The sequence below is a fragment of the Ranitomeya imitator genome, chromosome 1, assembly GCF_032444005.1.
Source record: "Ranitomeya imitator isolate aRanImi1 chromosome 1, aRanImi1.pri, whole genome shotgun sequence".
NCBI classification, from domain to species: domain Eukaryota; kingdom Metazoa; phylum Chordata; class Amphibia; order Anura; family Dendrobatidae; genus Ranitomeya; species Ranitomeya imitator.
The window spans coordinates 1133455367-1133473724 of record NC_091282.1 but is presented as its reverse complement, the minus strand read 5'-3'; the positions used below and the strand labels follow the sequence as shown (position 1 = coordinate 1133473724).

At 41.4% G+C, this 18358-nt stretch overlaps 1 protein-coding gene across 1 annotated transcript in view; it reads right to left on the bottom strand.

Moving 5' to 3' along the window:
- Positions 1–18358, bottom strand: part of CORIN (corin, serine peptidase) — a 649735-nt gene that overhangs the window by 26747 nt on the left and 604630 nt on the right. The window contains exon 19 of the mRNA XM_069744507.1: positions 450–624. Within this exon, the coding sequence (XP_069600608.1) occupies positions 450–624 (175 nt within the window). The remainder of the gene's footprint in view (positions 1–449; positions 625–18358) is intronic.

Genomic DNA, 18358 nt, shown 5'->3' with positions numbered 1-18358 from the left:
GGGGGGGGGGGGGGGAGTCCTGCTTATGAATGCTCAACATGCATGGCAAAAATAACCACTTCCAGAGAGGACTCTCTATTCATGCCACCTTGGTCTTAGCAAAATTCGGCATATCAACTTTACTAGATAATATCTGTGCAATATATACTGTATGAGATAATAAAAAATAAAAACTGCGTTTTATTCTGCTCTGCAGCCACTATTCCATGATGTGGCCAGTTTCACATGCAAAAACTGGTGAAAAATCCTCTTTAACTAGGGTAGGAAAAATAAAAAAAGAATGTGTATATTGAATCCACTATAACAAGAAGATATCTTTTAGCGCAGAAAAAAATGATCTGTAAAAGATCGACAAGTTTACATCAACCATATGACCAGCGAAGCCATTTTTTAACCTATTATGTAATTATATAATAAAAAACTCTATTTGCAAGTAAGTAAAAACTCACCCTTCAAAGCAATGTGCCACTGTTAATACCCATTTTTTCCCTATAAGGACACAGCCGCAAATGTGCCCACTAGGTTCACTCTGTAAAGAGCATTGCCATGGCCATCTACCGGGTCGACTGGTTCTGCCACCAAGTATCCTCTTGTTCATTCGCGCTGCAGGGCGACGTCCACAATCTGAATAGACATGAACAGGCTAGGTATTGACATCTCATTTATATCAGCTTATTACATAGACTGGAAATACAAAAAAGATTAGAATGGTGGAATAAAAAGGTAATTCTACCTAGCTGTTTCAGATGAGTCAAAACTATTTGTGATGCCCTGCAATGTCTTCTGTAACAATTGGACCAAGGCAACCTTCATTCTTTGACCAGCATTCTCGACCCGATAATTCTAGGCTCTTTTTGCGCTTACTAGGACCCATGGTATCATGACATTGCATGAAGCCTATTTACTTGCAGTCTTGATATCTGTCACATTACAACATCACAATATAGATTGGATGCTGGACCAGAACAGCATGAATCTTTTTGCTCAATTGTAATAATTATAGCATTTATTTGTAATAATTTGTGGTTCATTGTAGTTTACCAAACAATAATCTTACCTTTGCTGTTAATGACGCTGGAAATGTAAAAAAAAAAAGACAAAAATACATTTTTCTTGTGACGATAATATGACTATATACAGAAACAAAAAATTCATGGTAGTTTAACCAGTAAAGCATTACTTTTAGCATATTCCAATTCATGCAGTGCAATTGATCATACAAACAGATACACTGAAGTGACATTATTATTTTGTGCTTGGTGCTGTATTCACGTCCTGATGAGGGTTCTTACAACCGCATATACTTATACTATAGGATTTCGTCTATGCCTGTGATCACTTCGTGCAGATATTGAGGTGGTGATGGTACATAGATGATATCTTTCTTTGGGGTGCTACCCAGCGTCGGACTGGAGCACCTTGGGCCCACCAGAGAAAATCATTCTTGGGGCCCACTATATAGCTACATAGAAATAGATACAAGACCACCAATTGTGCGGTAAAAAGCGCTAATATCAGGGTATAATAAAAGGTAGTTCACGTCTTAATAATGTAGCAAGGGTTGGGGTAGCCCCCTCACAGAATATAATGTAGCCCCCTCATAAAATATAATGCAGTCCCCTCTCATAGAATATAATGCAGCACCCCACAAAATATAATGCAACCCTCTCAGGTATGACACAGTCCCCACCATAGAATATAATGTAGCACCCCCATAGGGTATAATGCAGCCCCCCCTCATATAGTATAATGCCACCCAGCACAGAATATAATGTAGTCCCCTGAGAGAATGCAGTTCCACCACAGAATATAATGCAGCCCCCCCATAGAGTATACTGTAGCCCCCTCATATAGTATGATGTAGCCCCCATAATATTATGTAGTCCCCTGAGAGAATAATGCAGCCCCACCACAGAATATAATGCAGCCCCCCATAGAGTATACTGTAACCCCTCATATAGTATGATGTAGCCCCCCATAATATAATGTAGTACCTTGAGTATAATGCAGTCCCCCCACAGAATATAATGTAGCCCCCCAGGGCCGTATTTAGAGTTTCTGCTGCCCTAGGCACTTTTAGTGCTGCCTCCCCCATTGTTGAGTATGACACTATCGGCAGTGACTTTGGCAAGAATCGCTGATGTGAAAGTCGCCTTTTGCAGCAGATCGGGCAGTTTTTCTGCATCTGCCGTGTAACGGATCACTTATGGCAACACTGCGTTCGGCCTCATTCATTCTCTATGGGATTTGCGGCACTTGCCGTGATCTGGCAAATGTGGTACCATACCTCCCAACTTTTGAAGAAGGGAAGGAGGTATAAAGTTTGCGGCGCGCGTAGTGCGCCGCGGCAAATTTTAGGCCACGCCTCTGACTAGACCCATTTCACAACTAGTCACACCCATATACACGTCCCAACCGCAGCCATTTAGCACTGCTGATCACACTGTTTTATATACAATAATTATAAGCAAACAAAAATATGGCCACACAGTGCTCCATACTGTATAATGGCCACACATGATGCTCCATACTGTATAACGGCCACACATGATGCTGCATACTGTATAATGACCGCACATGATGCTCCATACTGTATAATGGCCGCACATGATGCTCCATACTGTATAATGATCCCACATAATGCTCCATAGTGTATAACGGCCACACAGTTCTCCATACTGTATAATGGCCACACATGATGCTCCATACTGTATAATGACCACAAATGATGCTCCATACTGTATAATGACCGCACATGATGCTCCATAGTGTATAACGGCCACACAGTTCTCCATACTGTATAATGGCCACACATGATGCTCCATACTGTACAATGACCGCACATGATGCTCCATACTGTATAACGGCCACACAGTTCTCCATACTTTATAATGGCCACACATAATGCTCAATACTGTATAATGACCACAAATGATGCTCCATACTGTATAATGACCACAAATGATGCTCCATACTGTATAACGGCCGCACATGATGCTCCATACTGTATAATGATCCCACATAATGCTCAATACTGTATAATGACCACAAATGATGCTCCATACTGTATAACGGCCATACATGTTGCTCCATACTGTATAATGATCCCACATAATGCTCAATACTGTATAATGACCACAAATGATGCTCCATACTGTATAACGGCCATACATGATGCTCCATACTGTATAATGACCACAAATGATGCTCCATACTGTATAACGGCCACACATGATGCTCCATACTGTATAATATCCGCACATGATGCTCAATACTGTATAATATCCGCACATGATGCTCCATACTGTATAATGACCACAAATGATGCTCCATACTGTATAACGGCCACACATGATGCTCCATACTGTATAATGACCCCCCTCCTGTATGCATGGCTCATCTCCCTCCTATCCCATATACATAGCTCATATTACCCCTCCTGTATGCATGGCTCATATTCCCCCCTGCATGGCTCATATTACCCCCTTTTGTATGCATGGCTCATATTCCCCCCTGCATGGCTCATATTCCCCCCTTCATGGCTCTTATTCCCCCCTGCATGGCTCATATTCCCCCCTGCATGGCTCATATTACCCCCTCCTGTATGCATGGCTCATATTCCCCCCTGCATGGCTCATATCCCCTCCTGCATGGCTCATATCCCCCCCTGCATGGCTCATATTCCCCCCTGTATGGCTCATATTCCCCCCTGCATGGCTCATATTCCCCCCTGCATGGCTCATATTCCCCCCTGCATGGCTTATATTCCCCCCTGCATGGCTCATATTCCCCCCTGCATGGCTCATATTCCCCCCTGCATGGCTCATATTCCCCCCTGCATGGCTCATATTCCCCCCTGCATGGCTCATATTACCCCCTCCTGTATGCATGGCTCATATTCCCCCCTGCATGGCTCATATTCCCCCCTGCATGGCTCATATTCCCCCCTGCATGGCTCATATTCCCCCCTGCATGGCTCATATTCCCCCCTGCATGGCTCATATTCCCCCCTGCATGGCTCATATTCCCCCCTGCATGGCTCATATTACCCCCTCCTGTATGCATGGCTCATATTCCCCCCTGCATGGCTCATATTCCCCCCTGCATGGCTCATATCCCCCCCTGCATGGCTCATATCCCCCCCTGCATGGCTCATATTCCCCCCTGTATGGCTCATATTCCCCCCTGCATGGCTCATATTCCCCCCTGCATGGCTGGCTTATATTCCCCCCTGCATGGCTCATATTCCCCCCTGCATGGCTCATATTCCCCCCTGCATGGCTCATATTCCCCCCTGCATGGCTCATATTCCCCCCTGCATGGCTCATATTCCCCCCTGCATGGCTCATATTACCCCCTCCTGTATGCATGGCTCATATTCCCCCCTGCATGGCTCATATTCCCCCCTGCATGGCTCATATTCCCCCCTGCATGGCTCATATTCCCCCCTGCATGGCTTATATCCCCCCCTGCATGGCTCATATTCCCCCCTGCATGGCTCATTCCCCCCTGCATGGCTCATATTCCCCCCTGCATGGCTTATATCCCCCCCTGTATGACTCATATTCCCCCCTGCATGGCTTATATCCCCCCCTGCATGGCTCATATTCCCCCCTGCATGGCTCATATTCCCCCCTGTATGGCTTATATTCCCCCCTGTATGCATGGCTCATATTCCCCCCTGCATGGCTTATATCCCCCCCTGCATGGCTTATATTCCCCCCTGTATGCATGGCTCATATTCCCCCCTGCATGGCTTATATCCCCCCCTGCATGGCTCATATTCCCCCCTGCATGGCTTATATTCCCCCCTGTATGCATGGCTCATATTCCCCCCTGCATGGCTCATATTCCCCCCTGCATGGCTTATATCCCCCCCTGCATGGCTCATATTCCCCCCTGTATGCAGGCTTATCTCTCCGCTCCTGCTCGGCGCGCCGGCTTATGTCCTCCTTCATCCCCCCCCCTCCCGTTCCCCCGTCCCCCTGTCCCTCATACTCACCTGTCCCACTGCACGGCCGTGCCGACATCCCTTGCGCTCTGTCCCGACTCCAGGCGGCGGCGCCGACGCAGCACCTTCTTCCTGCTTGAGCGGTCATGTGACACCGTTCATTAAGATCATGAATATGCGCATATTCATGATCTTAATGAGCGGTGTCACGTGACCGCTCGTTCAGGACGAGCTGCAGTGCAGACGCCGAGACCATCGCTGGAGCAGGGTGAGTATTCAAGGCGGGCAGGCGAGCGAGCGGGCGGGCGGCGGCGGGGGGGACCCTGGAGCGGGGGGAGGGCCCTGGAGCGGGGGGAGGCCCTGCCAGCAGATGCCAGTGTCAGGGCCCACCGGAGGATCCTCCGGTTCCCCGGTGGGCCAGTCCGAGCCTGGTGCTACCTATGATGAATTGTATGATGTTCACATATATCTCAATCAACTTGACAATGATGTTAAATTTATTAGTCATTGAATTAGTCATTAGTCATTGAATTAGTCAATTCAATTTCTACATATACAATGCACACAATAATAACGTATTATTATTGTATGTACTGTATAGTCTTGGCCAAAAGTGTTGGCATACTTTAAATTGTTAAAGAAAATGAAGTATTTTTCCCAGAAAATTATTGCAATTACACATTTTGTTATACACGTTTATTTCCTCTATGTGTATTAGAACAACACAAAAACCTAGAGAATAAAGGGCAAATTGGATTTACACTGATGAGTAAAAGGGTAACAATGTTTTGAACTTTTGACTTTCAGGCTCCATATCTCATTATCCACTTCTGCTTTGAACTTGAGACTGTCATTGTTTTATAGAGAATCATCTTGGATATCTCAGGCTTAAATTTGACTTGCAACTATTTAGTATAGGGTTTGTTATGCAGATTCTTGTCGTGTCACTGCATTGTTACTGTTTTGCTCCTAAAGATCTAAATGTTATGCCTGTATCCTTCTGGTCATGCTCTAGGTCAGATTCAAACATGTGTTGGCTGAAATTTGATCTCGGGTCTTTTCTACACGTTCCCAAAGTTGGTGCAGACTGGTTTACTCACTTTGGTATGTACACAGTTGTTTCTTCAATTCTACCCAAAAGTGTTGTATTGGGTTGAGAACTGGGGACTGTGGAGGCCAATCCAGCACCTTTACTTCATTGGCATTAAACCATTTCTTCATCAATCTCAATGTATGCTTCGTGTTGTCCTGTTGGAACACTGTGTCGTCCTTTTCATACCCATAGCACTTGAGTGTACAAAGTGAGGCTATGTGCACACGTTGCGTTTGTTTTTTTTTAGTTTTTTCCCTGCTTTTTCGTGGTGAAAATGCTTAAAAAACGCTTACAAAACGCATCCCATTATTTTTAATGGAATTCCGCATTGTTGTGCCCATGCTGCGTTTTATTCTGCAAAAAAAATGCAATGCGGAAAAAAAACACAGCATGTTCATTAATTTTGTGGAATTTCGGTGATTTTGCCGCTATATAATTGTACTGGGACGCTCAAAAAAAAAAAAAAAAAAAACACGAGAAAACCGCAAGCGGATTTCCTGTGAAAGGAGTCCGGTTTTGCAAACATTCTGCAATGTGGGCACATAGCCTAACTCATCTTGTAGGATACTGACATATAGCTCAGCATTGAGAGCACCATAGATGAAAACCATAACAATGCAGTGACATGACAAGTATCTACATAACTAATCATATGCTAAAATTGTTAACCCCCTCAACTTAATATTTGGCTGCATATGCTTTGGAATAAATATATGTAATTAATCTTTTCCTATAACCATCAACAAGCTTCTTAGGCTATGTGCACAAGTTGTGGATTTGGATCCGTTTCCGCAACGTTTTTGGACGCGCGGAATTGCATCAAATCCGCAGTGTAGTGCACAAGCAATGTTAGTCAATGGGAAATTGACAATTGTTGTGCACATGGATTCGCAGGATTTTATTTTCTGCAGCATGACAATTCTTTTTGCAGATTTGCAGTGTTTCTGCACCCATTGACTTCCATTGATTCAGTCAAATCCACAGCAAAATCGCAGGTTTAAAAAGATCTGCGGTTTTGCTGCAGAGTTGCCTGCGAGAAACGCTGCAGATCAGGAGGAGGAAGAGTGTGTGGGAGGAGCGTGGGCGGAGACTGTGTGTGGGCAGAGACTGTGTGTAGAGAAGATGTGCGTGTATGTGTGCGGGTGTTTGTGTGTATCTCTGTGTGTGCGGGGCTGTGTGTGTGTGTGTCTGTATGTAGGCAGGCATCCCATCCGGCTATGCCTGCTAAAGTGACAGCTAGCTAGCTGGATGATGGGACAGTAGCAGTCCTATGATCTGGCTACTGTGTTCAAGGGTAAAAAAAACAAAAAACATGCACACATATACAGCACATACAGTACATACAACATACAGTATATACTCACCAATCACCTAACAAAATAGTAAACCACCATATACTATCTGATCCGATGTAATCCATTTAATATCGAGTGTCCCATGATGATCTCCCATGGAGAGCTGTCACATCGGCAGATGTAATCGCTCTCCAGGGGCTCCAGTGATACAATGACAGGAGGTAATCCTCTGCACTGTATCTCTCCACCACTGTGAGTTCAGCAGAGTTCATAATGTCACTTGCAGCACCGCTGCGTGGGAAAATTCTCATGCAGCAGTGCCGTAAAGTGAGAGTATGAACTCATTGAACCCTCAGTGATAACACTGCAGGAGCCATTATCTCCTCAAAGTGTGTCACTGGAGGCCCTGCAGAGCGGTCACATCTCCTGATGTGACTGCTCTATAGAGGAGATCGTAGTGAGATACTCGTTTTTAAATGGACTGCATCAGACCAGGGAGTATTTGTGTTGATTTATTTTTATGCAGGAGATCGATTTCGTAGCATGGATTAGGCGTAACAATAAAGATGCAAAACTGTGTTTAGTGTTTTATTTCATTAAAATATTTATTTCTGGCTGTGTGTTTATTTAACCTTTTCACATCTATAGGATTATTAATGGATAGGTGTCTAATTGACGCCTATCCATTACTAAGCCGGCTTGATGTCACCTTACAATACAAAGGTGACATTAACCCCCCCATTACCCCATATGCCACAGCTACAGGGCACTGGGAAGGAGAGGCTAAGTGTTGTAATTGGAGCATCTTACAGATGCACTATTTCTGGGGCGGCTGTGTGCTGGGGTTTGTAGCCAGGGGGGCCAATAACCATTATCCCTTCCTAGGCTATGAATATCAGCCCGCAGCTGTCTGCATAGCCTTGTCTGGCTATTAATTATAGGGGGGGTCCATGTTTTTTTGGGGGGCCCTCTATTTTAATAGCCAGTAAAGGCTAAATATACAGCTGCAGGCTGATATTCCTAGCCTGGGAAGATCCATTAACCCCTTCCCAGGCTATAAACATCGGCCCCAGTCGCTGGCTTTCCCTCTCTGGTGCAGAAAATTGTGCGGGAACCAACGCCATTTGTTTTTTCAAAATTTTTTTTAAATTAAACATATATTGCGTTTAAGGCCGGGTTACACTTGCGAGAAACTCCCACGATTCTCGCACCTCAAAACCTGGCACTGCCACCGGCACTTGGGACCGGAGCGTGTGGCTGCATGTATTTCTATGCATATGAACGCTCCGGTCCAAGTACCGGGTATTGAAGTGCGAGACTCGTGCGAGTTTCTTGCAAGTGTGAACCTGGCCTAATACAGATTTTGTGTGTGTGTGTCTTTATTTAACTCTCTATGTACCATTTTATTATGTTTATTACTAAACATCGGGCTTGGTCTTATCTATCTATCTATAGATCTATCATCTATCTATAGATTTATCTATCTATCTATAGATCTATCTATCCCATATCTATCTATCTATCTATCTATCGAGCTATCTATTATCTACCTAATTTCTATCCATAGATCTATCTATCATCTAGTATCTATCATCTATCTATCTATCTATCTATCTATCTATCTATCTATCTATCTATCTATCTATCTATCTATCTATCTATCATCTATCTATCTATCTATCTATCTATCCCATATCTATCTATCCCCCTATCTATCTATCTATCTATCTATTGTGTAAACATTATTCTTCAATGGAGTATGTAAATGAAGAGGTTGGACAAGAAATAACATCACAATTCTTTTTGTTGTTGTTAAATAATAGATCTTTATTTAGCTTACAAAAATGTATACAAATCCGCATGAAAAAACCGCATGAAATTCTGCATCAAAAACACATCAAATCCCAGCAGATTTTTACATGTGTTTTCTAACAAGAGATGCAGAATCTGCGCAAATCTGCAATGTGTGCACATACTCTTACACTTCTCAACTGGAATTTTGGACCACTCTTCTTCTGCAAACTGCTCCAGGTCTCTCATATTTTAAGGGAACCTTCTCCCAACAGAAATTTTAAGATCTCTCCACAGGTGTTAAATAGGATTTAGAACCAGACTTGGCCATTTCAGACCTCTCCAGTGCTTTTCTTCCATCCGTTTCTGGGTGCTTCTTGAAATATGTTGGGGTCATTGTCTTACTGGAAGATCCTTGACGTAGGACGCAAACCCAGCTTTCTCATTCTGGACACTATAATGCGTCCCAAAGTCCTATGGTAATCTTCAGATTTCATGATGCCGTGGAAACAGTCAAGGCACACAGTGCCAGTGGCAGCAAAACAAACCCCAAACATCCCTGAACCTCCACCATATTTGACGGTAGGTACTGTGTTTTCTTTGTATTCCTCATTCCGTTTTTGGTAAACAGTAGAAAGTAGCTTTACCAAAAAGATTTATCTTGGTCTCATCTGTCCACAAGATGCTTTCCCAGAAAATATTTTGGGTTGCTTATGTAAATTTTGGCAAACTGCAGTCTAGCTTTTTTATATCTCCGTGTCAGCAGTGGGGTCCTCCTTGGTCTCCTGCCATAGCGTTTCATTTTAGTCAAATGTCAATGCATAGTTCACGCTGGCACTGATGCACCCTGAGCCTGCAGGACAGCTTGAATTTAGTTAGAACTTGATTGGGGTTGCTTAACCACCATCTGGACTAGGTGCCAACAATTTTGTACCACCCATTTTGGAGGGTTTTATGCAAAATTTTAACCAATTTGCCTTTTTTCTCTGTTTTTTGTGTTGTTCCAATATACGCAAAGGAAACGAACATGTGCATAACAAAACATGTGTAAGTGCAATAATTTTCTGGGAGAAATACTTCATTTTCTGGAATTATTTCAAGGGTGCCAACACTTTTGGCCATGACTGTATATGTAGAGTGGAGATCACTGTATTTTTATTGTATCATTGAATATAACATTATTGATCTTTAATTATTGATTTATCTATCTAATTATACTTATATGTTATACCGAAATAAACCAGTCTGTTTCATCTTGTATTTGAGCCAAAACTTCTATTTTTCACATATGACTTTTTTATTTTTTTCAAAGTAGATAGTTGGATATATGTGATTAGATGATGGATGGTTGGACTCATGGATGAATGGAGAGACTGACAGTTAAATGGATATGATTTAGCTTGAAATTAGATATGAGATAGTGAACAAAAAAGTTCTCGTCATTCTTTAATTAATAGAAGGATGGTAAACGTACAGAAATTAATGTTTGTTTCTTTTTTTCACTTTCCTGGATAAATCTTTCCTAGAACATTACTGAATATATATCAACGTGATACATTACATTGTGTTTTAATATGACTTTCTAAGCAGTAAAGGGTAAAGTTTTTATTATCAATATTTCAACCTTTTCTTCCAGGACATTTATTCTGATTAATGGTTTTCTTGTCAGACTAATTCATTTATCTAAAAGGTTCTTCAGTCACAGGTTGCAATTTTGCAGAACCCAACCTGATGGTTGCCTAAAAATGTCTGCATTTTAAACCACTAAAATGTGACTGCAGTGCTGTGAATTCTGACTCAAGCAGCCGTATTTTTTTGTCCTTGTGCTGCTTTACATTCCTCTTTATCTTCCAGTATCCTTCATGAAGGAAGAGTCAGCTGACATTAGTAAGGCTTTATTAAAACACGTGTTGACTTATAGACTACAGACAGCACTGTCTATTAAATTGAGAGCAGGTCAACTTCTCAATGGTTTATATGAGTATTGTGCTTGGACAATGTTGGCTTGAGTTTGTTAATTGTTCTTCATATTTTATTTAATAAAATGTATAATTTGGGTTTTATTACTATTTTTGTGTAGTGTTAAAAGGTTTTTCCTAGGTTTAGGCTACAAGTGAATAATTGATGAAGGCCACAACCCTCAAGGACAAATGAATAAACTGAGCAATAGGACAACGGCCCTTTCACTGTAGTACACTGTATAGCGACATCCACATGAGTGTTAGGTACTGCAGATCAATCATACTCGCTTGGCATGGTTTACTAGAGATGAGCGAACCAGAACACTAAAGTTCAGGGCTCATACTGAACACCTAGACTTCTTACTGTACGTCCATACTACTGTTCGGGTTCGTCAGCCTAATAAAGCTTACTGGAAGGCTGCAGAAAAGCCAATCAACAAGCTTTAAGGCTGTGAGCACTTCTGGCCCCATTGGCACAGCAACAGCTGTGGACACCAACCCCACAAACCCATTACCCCAATTGCCAGGGCAATCGGAAAGAGCCAAAGCTAAGTGCCAATGTTAGCACATCTAATGGATGTGCTATTTCTGGGGTGGCTGACGGCTGGTCTTTTTAGGCTGAGAAGAGGCCAATATCCATGCCACTTCCCAGCCTATTATTATAAGCCCCCAGCTGTCTGCTTTGCCTTAGCTAGTTATAAAAATAGGAGAACCCCATGTCATTTTTTTAACCTCTTTACGATCTTTGACGTATCCATATGTCCAGGTTGGCAGGTACTTACCAACCTCGAATGTATGGATACGTAATGGCAATTTTGCACTCACACAGGCTGTGCATGCGCGATTGCTACTGCATGTTAGCTGATACTGATAGTTGATACTCGGCATTCTGTTGCCTGCACTACTCCTGGCACTTTAAACCCCTAAGTACTGCGATCACAGCATTTAGAAGGCATGCAGAGGGAGGGAGCCCTGTCTGCACTCCGATCGGCCAGTTTGTTGCCGTAATAACCAGATGTCATCATGATGACATCGGTGTCACCAGGCACTAGCAACTTAGTTAGATCATGTGCAGTGCATGATCTAAACAACATGTGTCTACAGGGCTGACAGGTTATAAACATTGCAATGCTTGTGCATTGCAATACTTTATAAAAGCGATCAGCCTGAAGAAAGTGAAAGTCCTATAAAGAGACTTAGTAAAAAAAAATAGTAAAAGTATTTTTTACAAAATCATAAAATAATAAGAAATATTTTGCACCCAAAAAAAAAAAATATTTTTAAGGAAAATTTAAAAATAAACAAAAAAAAGTACACATACAGTGGGGAAAAACGTATTTAGTCAGCCACCAATTGTGCAAGTCCTAGCACTTAAAAAGATGGGATAGGCCTGTAATTAACATCATAGGTAGACCACAACTAGGATAGTCAAAATGAGAAAACAAATCCAGAAAATTGCCTTGTCTGATTTGGCAAGATTTATTTTGCAAATTATGCAAATTATGGTGGAAAATAAGTATTTAGTCATTAACAAAAGTTCATCTCAATATTTGGTTATAGATCCTTTGTTGGCAATGACAGAGGTCAAACATTTTCTGTAAGTCTTGACAAGGTTGGCACACACTGTTGGTGGTATGTTGGCCCATTCCTCCATGCAGATCTCCTCTAGAGCAGTGATGTTTTGGGCCTGTTGCTGGGCAACACGGACGTCCAACTCCCTCCAAAGGTTTTCTATGGGGTTGAGATCTGGAGACTGGCTAGGCCACTCCAGTACCTTCATATGCTTCTTACGAAGCCACTCCTTCGTTGCCCTGGCGGTGTGCTTGGGATCATTATCATGCTGAAAGATCCATCCACATTTCATCTTGCTGATAGAAGGAGGTTTGCACTCAAAATCTCACGATACATGGCCCCATTCATTCTTTCATGTACATGGATCAGTCGTCCTGGTCCCTTTGCAGAGAAACTGCCCAAAGCATGATGTTGCCACCCCCATGCTTCACAGTAGGTATGGTGTTCTTTGGATGCAACCCAGCATTCTGTCTCCTCCAAACACGGCAAGATTTGTTTCTACCAAACTGTTCTACTTTGGTTTCATCAGACCATATGACATTCTCCCAATACTCTTCTGGATAATCCAAATGCTCTCTAGCAAACTTCAGACGGGCCCGGACATGTATTGGCTTAAGCAGGGGGACACATCTGGCACTGCAGGATCTGAGTCCCTGGCGGCTTAGTGTGTTACTGATGGTAGCCTTTGTTACGGTGGTCCCTGCTCTATGCAGGTCATTCACTAGGTCCCCCTGTGTGGTTCTGGGATTTTTGCTCACCATTCTGGGTGAGATCTTGCATGCAGCCTTAGATCAATGGAGATTATCAGTCTTGTATGTCTTCCATTTTCTTATTATTGCTCCCGCAGTTGATTTCATCACATCAAGCTGCTTGCCTATTGCAGATTCAGTCTTCCCAGGCTGGTGCAAGGTTACAATTTTGTTTCTGGTGTCCTTCGACAGCTCGTTGGTCATCACCAGAGTAGAGTTTGTAGTGTGACTGTTTGAGGTTGTGGACAGGTGTCTTTTATACTGATAAGTTTAAACAGGTGCCATTACTACAGGTAATGAGTGAAGGACAGAGGATCCTCTTAAAGAAGAAGTCACAGGTCTGTGAGAGCCAGAAATCTTGCATATTTTTAGGTGAACAAATACTTATTTTTCACCATAATTTGCCAAATAAATCTTGCTAAATCAGACAAGGTGATTTTCTGGATTTGTTTTCTCATTTTGACTCTCATAGTTGTGGTCTAGCAATGATGTCAATTACAGGCCTCTCTTATTTTTTTAAGTGGGAGAACTTGCACAATTGGTGGCTGATTAAATACTTTTTTCCCACTGTATTTGGAATTGAAGCGTCCTGTACGGCCCCGTATATAAAACTGTCCCACCAGTTAACCCCTTCTGTGAACACCGTAAAAATTTTAAAAAAGAGGCAAAAATTATGCTTTTTCATCATATCACTGAACAAAAAGTGGAATAAAACGCAAACAAACGGACGAATATAAGTGAACAATGGTATCGCTAGAAATGTCTTCTTGTCCTGCAAAAACAAGCCGCCTTACAGCTCAATCAGCAGAAAAATAAAAAAGTTATAGCTCTCAGAATAAAGCGATGCAAACATAATTTTTTCTATAACAGTTTAAATTGTGTAAAACTGCCAAAACACAACAAAACTATATAAATGTGGTATCGCTGTAATTATACCAACCTGAAGAATAAAACTGCCTTATCAATTTTACCATGTGGAACGACATAAAAAAAACCCCTTAATCCCTTTCCGGCGTTGGGCTTAATAACATGCCCACGATGGACTCCCTCCCTTTGATGTGGGCTCTGGCCCTGAGCCCACATCTTTCCTGGCACACGTCAACTGTTTTGAACAGCTGATATATGCCTCTAACAGCCGCAAGTGGAATCGTGATCCACCCGCCGCTGTTAACCCGTTAAATGTTGCTGTCAGTCTCTGACATCGGCATTTAACTCGCGCTTCCGGCAAGCACGCCGGAAATCCCGCCCATCGTGATCCCATCACGTGATCACCGATGGGTTGGCATGACAACCAAATGTCTCCAGCAGACCTCTATGGTGGTCATAGCTGGATTGCTATGAGAGCCGCCAGTTGATCGGCAGTCATAGCAAGTGAGCATTTCTGCTACATACAGGCGATCTGATCATCGCCTGTATATAGAGGAGCCGAGCGGACAACTGCAGCTTCTAATCTCCCATGGAGACTATTGAAGCATGCAAAAGGTAAAAAAAAAATGTTTTTAAAAATATTAAAAAATAAAAAAATATAAAAGTTCAAATCACCCCTCTTTCGCCTTATTCAAAATAAAAGAGTAAAAAAAAAAATGAAACACACACATGTTTGATATCGCTCGATCTATCAATATAAGAAAAGATTTATCCCGATTGCTAAACGGCGTAATGAGAAAAAAAGTCAAAACGCCAGAATTATGTCTTTTGGCTGCAACATTGCAATAATAGATCGTATCTACTCCAAAATGGTATCAATAAAAATGTCAGCTCGGTACGAAAAAAATAAGCCCTCACCAAGCATTAAATTACAAAAAATGGAGATGCTACAGGTCTCGGAATATAGCGCCATTTTTTTTCAAAGATTGGATTTTTTTCACCACTTAACCCCTTCCCGACCTCTGCCGTACTATTACTGCGGAGGTCAGGTCCCCTGCTTTGATGAGGGCTCCGGCGCTGAGCTCACCTCAAAGCTGGGACATGTCAGCTGTTTTGAACAATTTTTGGGGTGTAGTTTGTCCTGCTACCCTTGTGAAAATAAAAAATTTGGGAATAAAATAACATTTTGTGGGATTTTTTTATTTTCACGACTCTACGTTACAAACTTCTGTAGAGCACCTGGGGTTTCAAGGTGCTCACCACACATCTATATACAGCTCTGGCAAAAATTAAGAGACCACTACAAAATGTTCAGTTTGTCTGATTTTTCTCTTTATAGGTATATTTTGAGTAAAATGTAAATTGTTCTTTTAGTCTATAAACTTCCGACAACATGTCTCCGAATTTCCAAGCAATAAATTTTGTATTTGTTTTCTGACAAAGAAAATGGTCAAAATAAAAAAACAAAACAGTGCTTTCAGACCTCAAATAATGCAAAGAAAACAAGTTCATAATCATTTAAAAACAACAATACTAATGTTTTAACTCCGGAAAAGTTCAGAAATCAATATTTTGTTGAATAACCATGATTTTTAATCACAGCTTTCATGCGTCTTGGCATGCTTTCCACCAGTCTTTCACACTCCTTCTGGTGCAAAAATGTAAGCAGTTCTTTGTTTGATGGCTTGTTACTATCCATCATCCTCTTGATTACAGTTCAAAGGTTTTCAATGGGGTGCAGGCCTGGAGATTGGGCTGCCCCTGACATGGTTTTGATGTGGTGGTCTCTTAATTTTTGCCAGAGCTGTATATTCCTTGAGGGGTCTAGTTTCCAAAATGGGGATCTCCAAATGCAAAATGACACTAGCAGACTATTCCATCAAAATCTGCGTTCCAAAACTCCATCTGAGTTCTACTGTGCGATCAAACAGTAGTTTTCCCCCACATATGGGGTATTCTCATACTCAGGATAAATTGCACAACAAATTTCAGGTTCCATTTTCCCCAGTGAACCTTGTGAAATTGTAAAATGAGGTGCTAAAAGAAAATTCTTTTGGGAAAAATGTGATTTTTGTTTTATATTTTTTTTATTTTCACAGCTCAAAGTCATACATTTTTGTGAAGCACCTGGTGGTTTAAAGTGCTCACCACACATCTAGATATTTTCCTTGATGGGTCTAATTTCCAAAATGGTGTCATTAGTGGATTGTTTCCACTGTTTAGGCACATAAGGGGCTGTCCAAACAAGACATTGCGCCCGCTAATTATTCCAGCAAATTTTGCACTCAAAGTCATATGGCGCTCTTTCCTTTTCGAGCCCTGTTGTGCAACCAAACAGTAGTTTCCGCCCATATGTGGGGTATCGGCATGCTCAGGAGAAATTGAACAAACTTTGACATTCATTTTTTTCCTGTTACCCTTGTGAAAATAAAAAAATTGGGTCTAAATTAAAATTTTTGTTAAAAAAAAATTCAATGTTATTTTTTTCCTTCCACATTCCAAAAATTGCCATGAAATACCTAAAAGGTTAATAAACTTCTTGAATGTGGTTTTGAGCACCTTGAGGAATGCAGTATTTAGAATGGTGTCACGTTTAGGTATTTTTTGTCATATAGACCCCTTAAAGTCACTTCCAGTGTAATGTGTTCCCTAAAAAAAGGTTTTGTCCATTTTTTTGGAAAAATTAGAAATTGCTGGTCAACTTTTAAACCTTGTAACCTCCTAACAAAAAAAATTATGTTTAAAAAATTGTGCTGATGTAAAGTAGATATGTGGGAAAGTTTATTTATTACCTATTTAGTGTAACAAAACCTTATGATTTAAGGGCATGAAAATTAAAAGTTTGAAAATTGCAACATTTTCTAAATTTTCACCAAATTTCCATTTTTTTCACAAATAAACGCAAATCATAGAAGACATTTTACACTACATGAAGTACAATATGTCAAGAAAAATATTCTCAGAATCAGTGGGATCTGTTGAAGCATTCCAGATTTATTACCTTATAAAGTGACACTGGGCAGAATTGTAAATTTGATCAATACAGCCCAAAATGAACAAAATCAATAGTGATCTCTCACACATGTCTTAGTACATGTGAAAAAAGTAAACGATAGAGAAATCACCCAAAATTAGTATTAGGACACTCTATAAAGCAGCCAAAAATTACCAGAAAAAAACAGAGTTCAGGTCCAAAGTAAAAGAATACACATTTTATTCAACAATAGATCCAATAAAATACATAGACACATTTATATCAAAAAGACAAGGAGTTAATAAGTTGTACAGCAAGGGAAACTGAAGATAGCACTGAAAACCAGTGAGAACCCCAAATGATAACTGCGTCAAATTACTAGTAAAGTGCTAATGTGCATATCATGCAAGGATTTACAGGGCTGGGTAGTCAATATAAGTTATACCTAGGACCAACCTAGGTCACCGCCCCCTCCCCTGACAAAGCCGACGCGAAACGCCCGTTGGGGCCACGGTGCGGGCCCTGTTTGATGCTGCAATATGGGTAAGGAGTACAGGACTGGGATGGAGGGTATTTGTAGATGATTTGAATCTGGACCCGGAGTTGGACCTATGTATAACTTATATTGACTACCCAGCCCTATAAATCCTTGCATGATATGCACATTAGCACTTTACCAGTAATTTGACACAGTTATCATTTGGGGTTCTCACCGGTTTTCAGTGCTATCTTCAGTTTCCCTTGCTGTACAACTGATTTAACTCGTTGTCCTTTTGCTATAAATGTGTCTATGTATTTTATTGGATCTATTGTTGAATAAAAAGTGTATTCTTTTACTTTGGACCTGAACTCTGTTTTTTCTGGTAATTTTTAGAATTGTAAATTTGGCCTGGTCATTAAGATGAAAATAGGCTTGTGGGTAAAGAGGTTAATAACCAGCAAAGGCAAAGCAGACAGCTGGGAGCTGATAGTAATAGGCTGGGAATGTCCATGGATATGGGCCCCTTCCCAGCGTAATAATACCAGCTCACCGCTGTCTGATTTCCTTTGGCTGGTTATTAAAAAATAGTGGGGACCTCATGTCATATTTTAAAATGTATTTATT